At 46.6% G+C, this 12,431-nt stretch overlaps 1 protein-coding gene across 1 annotated transcript; it reads right to left on the reverse strand.

Moving 5' to 3' along the window:
• Positions 1–1,238: 1,238 nt before the first annotated feature.
• LOC117991516 (membrane-bound alkaline phosphatase-like) lies at positions 1,239–4,588 on the reverse strand. Its single transcript, XM_034979110.2, has 5 exons — positions 4,212–4,588; positions 3,947–4,139; positions 3,710–3,882; positions 2,253–2,904; positions 1,239–1,653 (listed from the first exon to the last, which is right to left on the reverse strand). Exons 1-5 carry the CDS (start codon positions 4,560–4,562, stop codon positions 1,394–1,396), a joined length of 1,629 nt encoding a protein of 542 aa, XP_034835001.1. The 5' UTR covers positions 4,563–4,588; the 3' UTR covers positions 1,239–1,393.
• Positions 4,589–12,431: the final 7,843 nt, after the last annotated feature.

Here is a 12,431-nt window from a genome sequence, read left to right on the forward strand (position 1 = left end):
ATTTTACGATAAATTGGCGGCTCCCATAATCTAAATGATTATAATATAATTGAAAATATTAAAAAAAACCGGCCAAGTGAAGGAAGAAATTGATCGTAGGGACGTGTACCGTGAGATGTCACCCTAGCCGCTAGCGTCCCGCCCTGCCCTCTCGTACTCTTTGTAACTACATTTCAATAAAGTACACTCCCCTTGACACGCGACTCTACACGCTATAGCAATCGCCGTAAGGTTCATATTTCACACTCAGGCGGAGATCAAATTAAATCTTGTAACGATAAATCTTTTTAACTCTTTCAAAACGAACAATTTTAATGTGTTTTCGTAGTTTGGAGGAAGTTTGAAGCGTTTGACGACGTCGCGCGTCGTGGAAACGTGTACACGGAATTTTTTATAATTTTTTTTAGTGTTTACCTACACTTCAAGGAGATTACTAAATAATTTTAAATACATATCAAAAATTGCGTGACCGGCAGGAATCGAACCTGCATCTTCCGGGTTCGCGCCCGATGCCTTGACCATTCGGCCACGGTCTCGCTTACTGCCAGTGACGAAATTGGTGATATGTATGTTAACTCAGTACTGAAGCGACTGTTTAATGCCATCTAGTAGCGACACTTTGCAGTTATCGAAACCACTTTCAAAGGCCCATAATATAACAAATAAAGGACCATAATATTAAAGTTGGAATAAAAAACCAAGAAATAAAATTACGTAATAAAAGAGATTTAAACCTCAACTGCTGATAAATAGTACGTAACTGGTAACTGAAAAGTAAAAAAACTAGCTTTGTATTCGATATGAAAAAAAACAAAAGGATAAAAACCGACTTCAATACCTAACCGTGTTTGTACCTACACTAAAAACTAAAAAATAATTTAATATAATATTAGGTATTTATTACGAAAAGTACTAAAATGTAGAGCCTTAGTTTCATCTTATGTTAAATTATACCCGAACCACTCTCACGAGCGCGGCGCGGGCGGTTAGTCTGTCTAGGTATTTAGTATCGCAGATGATACTTGAGAATAATGTCCAAAGGTATAATAATATTATCCAATAATTTTAAAATAACAACGTAGCCAAGTGAGTACAGATGAAGTAGCTACTAGCTACAGATAGATCGATGATTGACATTTCTTGTTCCATAAAGGAATTTACACTTAAATATGAAATGAGCTTAAACAGGCTTGTTATAAAAAGTAGGTACTTATCAAACATTGCATCTTTGAGCGCACACTACATACATTGTTATTAAAATAGGTTAACTAAGTAAGCGTAACTTAAATACAATTCTAATTTCAGCCACAAGACTATGTACCTACCTAATACATTTTCAAAATAATTGTCTTTTGTTACGAAATAGGATATAGGTAAATCCGGTGACTAATATTTAAGTGAATAATTTGGCAAGCTGCATGAACAGCGCGAGGAACAGCGCCATGAGCGGCTGGCGCAGCGCGGCCGCGCCGCACGCGTGCGGGCCCGCGCCGAAGCAGCCCGCGTACGCCATGCGGTGCGGCAGCTGGCTCTGCTCGTACAGGCCCGAGAACGCGTCGTGGTGGCGCCCCCACGCGAACACCGCCACGTCGTCCGCGCCGTGCGTCTCCGAGCCCAGCGGCACCTCCACGTGACTTCGCCATTCCACCCCACCTGCCGATAATATACTCCAAGGCTTTTGATACAATCTCACATCATATCCTGATTTCTAAACTGGAAGTGATCGGTATAGTTGGTGACCTCCTAAGATGGCTCATTTCCTATCTGCGCGAGTGTGCTCAGGCAATGTCAGTCAGGGTTACACTTCTACTTTTGTTTCGATAACGTCTGGCGTGGCGCAGGGCTCGCACCTCGGACCGTTACTTATTAATATATTCATTAATGATGTCGTAAAATGTTTAAACACTCTTATCTGCTTATCTATACAGACGAAACAAAGATTTTTAATGTAATAGAAAAAGACTATCAATATTTGCAGCACTTCGTCCGTCGTCGTCATCATGTGTGATCAAGTTCAAAAATACGTCTGAGATGAAATTTGAAAATAAGCTTTTTTTCATTAAAATTGTGTAACAAAATTCCTGTTCGACACGTTTGAGTAGATTCGTTTATGAAATACAAAATAAAAAGTGTTGAAAATATGATCCGAAGTGATCAGATATCAATCATAAATATCAATCATAAATTAATATTAAAATGTGTAATGGGTCAATTTTCTGTTCGAATAGACGAAAAATATGTGTGATACATACGGAAGTCCTCCTCCTGCGTGACGTCGACGCGTCTGCCGTCCACCTCGCGGCGGTGGCCGGGCCCGTTGATGTAGGACAGCGTCATGTAGGGCACGCCGTCAGCGTCGCGGTTGTTGGACGGGCCCAGCACGTCGGCGCCGCGCGGGCTGTAGCCGTTGAAGGCCATGACGTGCGCGTGGTCGGCCGTCACCACCACCAGCGAGTCGTCCTCCGCCAGCAGCCGCGTGGCGCGCTCCACCGCGCGGCTCAGCTCGATGGTCTCGTCCAGCGCCAGCTCGGCCAGGTTGTCGTGGTGCGCGTGGTCGATGCGCCCGCCCTCCACGAACAGGAAGAAGCCTCTCTCGTTCCTGCTCAGCATGCGGATGGCGACGTCGGTGAGCTCGGCCAGCGTGGGCTCGCTGGCGGCGTCGCTCTGCAGGTTGTAGCGCAGGTGGCCGCCCTCGAACAGGCCGAGCAGGTAGTCGGGCAGTGAGGCGTTGGCCTGCAGCAGCTGGTCGCGGTGCCACGCGTACGCGCAGCTCGCGTTGCGCGCGCGCTTGCTGCTGCGCCACTCGGCGATGAGGTCGCGGCCGTCCTCCCTCCGGCCCGGCGTGCCCTCCTGGTCCACGGCGCTCGTGGGCAGGAACTCGCGCCGACCTCCGCCCAGTATCACCTGGGAACATCAGTTTAATACAGAACTAGATGACCCGCTCCGGTTTCGCTCGAGTGGGATTTTCGAAAATCGATGAGGGGATGGAATTTCTTAAAAATATGTCCTCCATTTTCAACCGAAAGCCCGAATACCAATTTTCATAGTTGTAACTTTCATAAAGCGTTTGACCTTGCTGATCAAGGTCATGGCTGAGGAGTGGCATCTGAGGTATATGGTATCTGAGGAGTGGCATCTGAGGTATATGGTATCTGAGGAGTGGCATCTGAGGTATATGGTATCTGAGGAGTGGCATCTGAAGTATATGGTATCTGAGGAGTGGGCAGTGGCATTGGATTGGATAAGAAGCTATTTACATAACAGGAAGCAGTACGTTGAAGTGACTAAAATGGATGAAAAATGCGAAACAAAAAATATAAATCTGATTTTCAATATAACAAATCCGGGGTACTACAAGGCCTCTGGGCCGTTTATTGATTTTTCTCTATAATATAAACGACCTGCCTAATATTAATATCTCTATAATATAACTGTACATGTACGTGACACGTACATGTACATTTGTACGTGACACGTACATGCACATTTGTACGTGACACGTACATGTACATTTGCAGATGACATACTATCCTAATAATAACTTAGGGAACACCAGATTGTAGAAGCCGTTCTGTTGAAGAACTGCGCAGTAAAACCAGTAATAAGAGTTTAACAGTTCAAGAATCTGTGTGAGCTGGGTGGGTGGTGATAGTTGAAGTCGTGCGTCGACAGACCGTCCGTCAGCAGAGTTACACTCCCCAAAGTTCACCTTGAACTCGTTCCCGGGGTACTCGTGCACGAGCTGGTGCGCGATGTCGGCGCACGCGGCGTGGTCGTGCCCCGCGGCGCGCACGTCCGCGTCGCTCTCCCAGTTGCGGTCGGCGGCGCGCGCGTACGCGCCCGCCGGCGACGCGTGCGTCACGCGCGTCGTCGTCACGATGCCTGCAACAGACGGGGGGTCAGGGGGGCCCGCGCGGCGCCGCGGGGCGGGGGACGCGGGCCTCACCGGCGTCGCGGCCGTCCGCCAGCGCCCAGGCGGCCACGGACGCCAGGCGCACGTGGGGCGCGAGGGACGCGTTGCACGCGCCGCGCGGCACGGCGGCCGTCAGCCCCAGCGTGCCGCCGTTGGCCTTCGCGCCGCACAGGTACGCCGTCGCCGAGCACGCCGAGTCCGCCGTCTGCGCGTTCACGCAGTACGTCTGCCGACAAACGACACGCCTGAGTTACACCGGGGCGATCTTCCCGAACTCGGCGATACAACCGATGGGCACCTTGGCGAGGCCGACGGTGGGGAAGGCCTCGAAGGAGAGCTGCGCCTCCTCGCCGGGGCGGTGCGCGCGCTGGCCGAGCAGCGCGCGCGCGGCCGCCAGCGTGGGCACGGACATGCCGTCGCCCATGAACATGACCACGTTGCGCGCCCGCCGCCGCTCGGCGTTGCGCCGCGCGTGCAGCGCCCTGAGCTCGGTGTGCGCCTCGTAGTACCAGTAGGTCGCCAGCGCCTCGTCCGGCGAGGCGGCGCGCGCGCCGGCCTCGTCTGTCGGCTCGGGATGGTAGCGGTCGCGGCCCGCGTCGGCCCCGCACAGCAGCGCCAGCAGCGCGACGGACACTCTCCACGACGTCATGGCTCGGAGGCAGCTCGCGTCTGTCACCGCCGCGCTTCCGTACTTATTATATTTCCGCAATTATTATAATCGCTTTATCAGATCATAAAATCGCCCGACGCGGTATCTTTAGACCTTTGCTTTATAGCTTTCCTATCTTACGATACTATCTTGATAATTATTAGATTTGCGTGCAATTTTAAACATAAAACACTAGCGACCCGCCTCGGCTTCGCACTTTTATTTTATCCACACGCCTTCCTGTAATAACAACGGGGAGTGCCTCGCAAATTGCCATCTAACACAAAAGTGATCCCGTGGCGGTAGCGGAGTTTCTGAGATCCTTGAAGGTTCTGTTCACGGCCTCTATGTGCTCTATGTGCTCTATGTGCTCTATGTGCTCTATGGGCTCGTGGGGCATTCATCCCATGTAATTAATGAGACGTCTTGTAGTAATTTACCAAGAGGCCCATTTTTGCGAATAGAACAATATGTCGATCGTTGTCATAGAACTGATACCGAAAGCGGAAGTTTTCAAAATAGAATGAGCAGTTCCGTCGCCGAGAGTAGCAGCCACAGGCACACGGCACACGGCACACGGCATGCGGCACACGGCACATGGCACATGGCACACAGCATTACACGGCACACCGACGAAGCGGCTGCTATCGCTATCTTCGCTGAATTGTCTTGTCTTACCAAGTATTGTTGCGCGAAACGTCCTGTCACTCCTGGCGCTAACCCAAAAGTACGGATTTTCATACGATTTCTACTGATAGAAAGACGTAGATATCTTGATGACAGCCGTTGGGAAAACCCTAAATTGTAGCGGACGAAGTGTCAGGTATCAGCTAGTAGATACAAAGTAGGCAGTATAATAAACTGTATTTAGAATGTAAGCGTATTAAACGATGTCCCAGAGTATCGACGACACGGAAGCGCGGTACAGCCTGATGAAGAGTTACAGTTCCGCCACCAACTGTGTATTGTAGAGACTAGAGACTAGAGAGACACTCACTGTGATTTGTTGCCGCACCTTCACTGTGATCTATTGAATTGTATTTCATTTCGACGAACGGAACTTCGCTCCGATTATTATTGCAATTCATAATTTGAGTGAAATTAAATGAACTGCTTCACTGCTACACTACAGTCATGCAGTAGTCCGATCTGAACACGAGGCGTATGACTTGCGCATGCAACAAAACATTTCAGCCGGGCTCGAGTGTACGGGAGCCTCGAATACTAATGACGTCGTCGTTCCTGTTCGTTCGCCTGCCTGTCGATTACCTCGTGGAAAACCTTATCGGTATCTATATTATCTTGAACAGCGATTTAGCGAGAAAGGAAAATAAAGCACAAGAACTCAAGAGAAGATACTTTATTAACGAGCGAATGTCAGTGGAAGAAATGAGACGTAGCATTTCCGCATCTCGAATTGGGAATCTTCTACATAAGACCACAGCACACACCGCTGCGCCAGAGAGGTCGTCAAAACGAGGCAACTATAATTAATGTAGGTATCCCATGTATTTCTCCTATAAATATTATAGATGAGAAAAACCAACGTTAGTTTTTTATACACATGTACACACTCATACACAATACACACTGATACACATATTATGTACACACACGCAGTCATACACACACACACGTATTTTTAAGTTTCATATTCATATCGTATCACTAAATTTAGTTTTGTATAAGTGTTTATTTGTTAATGATGGAGGAGGGAGAGCGGAGACCCTGAGATACAGGTTTTGCAAACTTACTTCAGGGTCCCTGGCACAATTTTAAAAATACCTTTTAAAACAAATAAATAATTTCATGTCAATCATTTCATTTCATAAATCATTTCATTTCATAAATCATTTCATTTCATAAATCATTTCATTTCATAAATCATTTCATTTCATTTCATTTCAGTTTTAATATACGCAAAACCTGAAATTAGTTTGTTCAGAATCAGTAAGAAAAATCGATTGCAATTATTTTTACTGCGAGTTATATTTTGACCAAAAATACTATAAAATCCTGCAAGTTTGAACACCTAGTTGAATGACCGCATGCACCAACTGATTGGAGCCGCGCGAGCGAGAGCGCGCACGATCGACGCCAGCCGTCTCGTTCGCTCACAGCCGCTCGCTTGGGGTGACCATGTTTTTGTGGGACAACGACTCGACACAACAAGCTTATAACTCCATAAGTTTAAATCTTGTATATTTATTATTTATCTAAAAATATTTGCAGCAGAAAATGCTTGCTAAACATCTAGTGGTCTTAATTACATAGTTATATAAGTTATATAAGTCACAAATTGGTTTGTTTGAATATTCACCCAATGAGCAGTTCGATCATGGTTCAAAACAAAAGAAGAAGTTCTGTAGCGCTTCTCCAAGTATGAAGATAACACACAGTCAAGTGACGTCAGCGGGTCTGGTGTGGTGGCGCTTTGGCGTTTATTGCGACCGCACGCTGCGAGCACCTGCGAGAGCGGCTGCGGCTTGTTAGAGGATTACGTGACCAACTGCATTTTGTAGAGCCTTCGTTTTTGGCGAGAAATTGATAACGAACACGGCGAGGCTACCTAGAATAACTTATATAGTAACACCACTTCACCACTTCTTCTTGCCAAAGGAGCTCCGGTAGGCTGTTTAGGCATGGCTCTCTTAACGATACAATTAAAAGAGCTCTTGCCACCATAAATATTCCTGCGCTCATTGAGCCGGCAGGGATTAGTCGGGATGATGGCAAGAGACCTGATGGATTGACGCTGGTTCCCTGGGAACGGGGACGGGCGCTAATGTGGGACGCAACTTGCGTTGACACATTGGCCCCGTGTCATATCAGGAAGACAGCATCAAGACCGGGAGCCGCAGCAGAAACAGCTGAAAACGGCAAGCGGCGCAAGTATGCCTCTCTTATAGAGAGTTACATTTTTGTGCCGTTTGCCGTGGAGACCCTGGGGCCATGGAGTCTTAGTGCTAAAAATTTTTTACGAGACATTTCACCGCGATTAATAGCCTCAACTGGTGACAGAAGGGCTGGCTCATTTTTTGCGCAGCGGATCAGCCTAGCTGTCCAGCGCGGAAATGCAGCCAGTATTCTTGGCACCATTCCACGCGGTCATGATTTATATAGTAATTAGATAAGGCTAGCTTTAAGTTTTATTGTATTAAAAAAAAAAAAAAAAAAAAAAAAAAAAAAAAAAAAAAAAAAAAAAAAAAAAAAAACTTCACGTGTGGTTTTTGCAATAAAGAATTATGAAATGACGTAAGTTGTATGCAGAAAACATGCAAATTTATACAGGATTCGAATTAGCTATTCAATACAAAATAAAGTTTTTTCTTTCTTCGTGCAGTAAAGTGACAGTGGAGTCTAAGTAATAGGGTCCCGTTGTACCCTGTGGCCTGTGGGTACGGAGCTCTAAAAACAAAATGCACGTGGATGTAGTCTCGGTTACCTTTAGTATAATTGGGGCAAATTTTTTAATAGCCGAGAAAATCTATGTTATCCCTACTTCTACTCTTAGTTTTCCATAAATAACCTATTAGCTGATTAAATCGCAAGTAGGTATTACTTAGAGCTTTGTACCCCGAGGGTTCAACGATAACTCCGCCTAAAGTGTTAGTGGAGGAAAAACAGGGGGAATAGTAATTGCATTAAATCTAAATAATATTGCACTACAGTGGGCTTAGTACGAGATTGCAACGTTAATAGATTTCGCATGTCGACACACTAATGTCAGGGTACATTGACCTCCTTGTAACGCATGCGGATTGCGGGTATTACAGCGATGGTAATAAATAAAAATAGTAAAAAACGGTGTATAAAATAGAATTATAATAAAATCGTGACAGCCTAGTGGTTATCACTTACTTCAACTGTGAACGAAAACATCGTGAGGAAACCTGCATTACTGAGAGTTTTCCGTACTGTCTTCGAAAGTATGTAAGTCTGCTAATGAGATCTTGACCAGCGTGGCGGACTATGGCCTAAGCCCTTTTCACTCTGCGAGGGGACCCATACTGGGTTAGCGATGGGTTGATCATTATGACGACTAGTAGGTATGTCAATGAAATGTACACTAAACAATTGTGTATCATGTAGGACCATCATAGCGTTCATCGTGCTCGGAAAATATCCTCAAAGTATAGAGTTTCGATACTCGAATTCAATCAACGTTGTAAAGATTTGCAATCTTGTGCTAAGGATGCTGCACTAGTGCGATAGCGGGCGGGCGGGCGGGAGGGCGGGCGGGCGGCGGCGTGCGAATCTGTGATTATTGAAATGTACTCGTCGCCGCCGATTGTCGCTCCCGAATATTCTTTTGTAAGTACATTTCAATGCAGACTACCCGGCGATGCAATCTCAGCTCTACATCCTACACGTTAAGGTTAATTATTCCTTGCTTGCTAAAGAGCAGGAGTTAAAAAATTTGAATTTTTATTGAAACGACTTTACGAGGAGAGATGACAATGCGTTTTAAGGTTGAAAAAGACATATTACTTAATGCAAAGTCGAATAGAGAACGATTCTAATCATAATTTCACCTTTATGAGTTGTTTATGGTAAATTTTGCTAAAACTAACAATACCTATAATTTTGTTTAAGAAAACTGTTTGTAAAAATATTAAGATATTTTTTATTTGTTATAAAAATATTTTTTAAATATTCAATTATTATTATTATTTATTTATTGATCAAACATAGGTACACTTAAACATACTTACTTACGAGAACTAATACATAAAATACATAATAACAAAACCAATTTGTTAAGTAGGTAGGTATACAGAAAAATCGACTGTCCCTAAGCTAGGTATACACCTGTGTTTTAGGCGACAGCACTCTCCTTAAAGTTGATGGCTCATTACATGGCATCAATTACGTCACGGTTGATTAGAAAGATCTTTTTGTACAGAAAATGATCATTTCAAAAAGGACCAAAACACAACACAACAATGGAAGGAATGTTTATTTGACTGATTGAGTTTAGAAAGAATTTTCAAGGTTTCAAAAGAAAGTCTAATATTCGAGAAAAATAGAAAATTATTATCGTAGATAAAGTTTGAACGATAATGAACGAATGGTAGTGAACGATAATGTTAAATTGCTTGAAAAAAATAAAACAAAAAATATTATTTTCAAAATAATAGTAAATTTTTGGTGCCACTTAGATCTTAATTTCTGTACAACCGAAAATACTTTATCTCTGTTAGTTAAATAAGATTTATTTTACGTTGTGTGGCTGTACAATGTAGATGTACAAGCAATTAGTATAATATTCGTTGAATCGAAAAGCAATAGTTGCGAGCGTTGCCTCGTCATGTGACATGAACAGATGTTGCAATGAAAGCCTTTCATTGTTTCTTTGTTTGGATCAATATCTTGATACTTGAGGAGACTACATTAAGCTATAAACAAAAGCAATAAATATTATCCTCCCTTAGCGGACTAAAATAGATTGACACTAGCATGTCGGTGACGCGACCTTGACGCTTGATGACACTAGCATGTCGGTGACGCGACCTTGACGCTTGATGACACTAGCATGTCGGTGACGCGACCTTGACGCTTGATGACACTAGCATGTCGGTGACGCGACCTTGACGCTTGATGACACTAGCATGTCGGTGACGCGACCTTGACGCTTGATGACACTAGCATGTCGGTGACGCGACCTTGACGCTTGATGACACTAGCATGTCGGTGACGCGACCTTGACGCTTGATGACACTAGCATGTCGGTGACGCGACCTTGACGCTTGATGACACTAGCATGTCGGTGACGCGACCTTGACGCTTGATGACACTAGCATGTCGGTGACGCGACCTTGACGCTTGATGACACTAGCATGTCGGTGACGCGACCTTGACGCTTGATGACACTAGCATGTCGGTGACGCGACCTTGACGCTTGATGACACTAGCATGTCGGTGACGCGACCTTGACGCTTGATGACACTAGCATGTCGGTGACGCGACCTTGACGCTTGATGACACTAGCATGTCGGTGACGCGACCTTGACGCTTGATGACACTAGCATGTCGGTGACGCGACCTTGACGCTTGATGACACTAGCATGTCGGTGACGCGACCTTGACGCTTGATGACACTAGCATGTCGGTGACGCGACCTTGACGCTTGATGACACTAGCATGTCGGTGACGCGACCTTGACGCTTGATGACACTAGCATGTCGGTGACGCGACCTTGACGCTTGATGACACTAGCATGTCGGTGACGCGACCTTGACGCTTGATGACACTAGCATGTCGGTGACGCGACCTTGACGCTTGATGACACTAGCATGTCGGTGACGCGACCTTGACGCTTGATGACACTAGCATGTCGGTGACGCGACCTTGACGCTTGATGACACTAGCATGTCGGTGACGCGACCTTGACGCTTGATGACACTAGCATGTCGGTGACGCGACCTTGACGCTTGATGACACTAGCATGTCGGTGACGCGACCTTGACGCTTGATGACACTAGCATGTCGGTGACGCGACCTTGACGCTTGATGACACTAGCATGTCGGTGACGCGACCTTGACGCTTGATGACACTAGCATGTCGGTGACGCGACCTTGACGCTTGATGACACTAGCATGTCGGTGACGCGACCTTGACGCTTGATGACACTAGCATGTCGGTGACGCGACCTTGACGCTTGATGACACTAGCATGTCGGTGACGCGACCTTGACGCTTGATGACACTAGCATGTCGGTGACGCGACCTTGACGCTTGATGACACTAGCATGTCGGTGACGCGACCTTGACGCTTGATGACACTAGCATGTCGGTGACGCGACCTTGACGCTTGATGACACTAGCATGTCGGTGACGCGACCTTGACGCTTGATGACACTAGCATGTCGGTGACGCGACCTTGACGCTTGATGACACTAGCATGTCGGTGACGCGACCTTGACGCTTGATGACACTAGCATGTCGGTGACGCGACCTTGACGCTTGATGACACTAGCATGTCGGTGACGCGACCTTGACGCTTGATGACACTAGCATGTCGGTGACGCGACCTTGACGCTTGATGACACTAGCATGTCGGTGACGCGACCTTGACGCTTGATGACACTAGCATGTCGGTGACGCGACCTTGACGCTTGATGACACTAGCATGTCGGTGACGCGACCTTGACGCTTGATGACACTAGCATGTCGGTGACGCGACCTTGACGCTTGATGACACTAGCATGTCGGTGACGCGACCTTGACGCGACCTTGACGCTTGATGACACTAGCATGTCGGTGACGCGACCTTGACGCTTGATGACACTAGCATGTCGGTGACGCGACCTTGACGCTTGATGACACTAGCATGTCGGTGACGCGACCTTGACGCTTGATGACACTAGCATGTCGGTGACGCGACCTTGACGCTTGATGACACTAGCATGTCGGTGACGCGACCTTGACGCTTGATGACACTAGCATGTCGGTGACGCGACCTTGACGCTTGATGACACTAGCATGTCGGTGACGCGACCTTGACGCTTGATGACACTAGCATGTCGGTGACGCGACCTTGACGCTTGATGACACTAGCATGTCGGTGACGCGACCTTGACGCTTGATGACACTAGCATGTCGGTGACGCGACCTTGACGCTTGATGACACTAGCATGTCGGTGACGCGACCTTGACGCTTGATGACACTAGCATGTCGGTGACGCGACCTTGACGCTTGATGACACTAGCATGTCGGTGACGCGACCTTGACGCTTGATGACACTAGCATGTCGGTGACGCGACCTTGACGCTTGATGACACTAGCATGTCGGTGACGCGACCTTGACGCTTGATCCATCTCAAAATCGTCCAACGACTCCAACTCGGCGTTCGAAACAAATTAAA

The sequence above is a fragment of the Maniola hyperantus genome, chromosome 19 (assembly GCF_902806685.2).
Source record: "Maniola hyperantus chromosome 19, iAphHyp1.2, whole genome shotgun sequence".
In the NCBI taxonomy this organism is placed as follows: domain Eukaryota; kingdom Metazoa; phylum Arthropoda; class Insecta; order Lepidoptera; family Nymphalidae; genus Maniola; species Maniola hyperantus.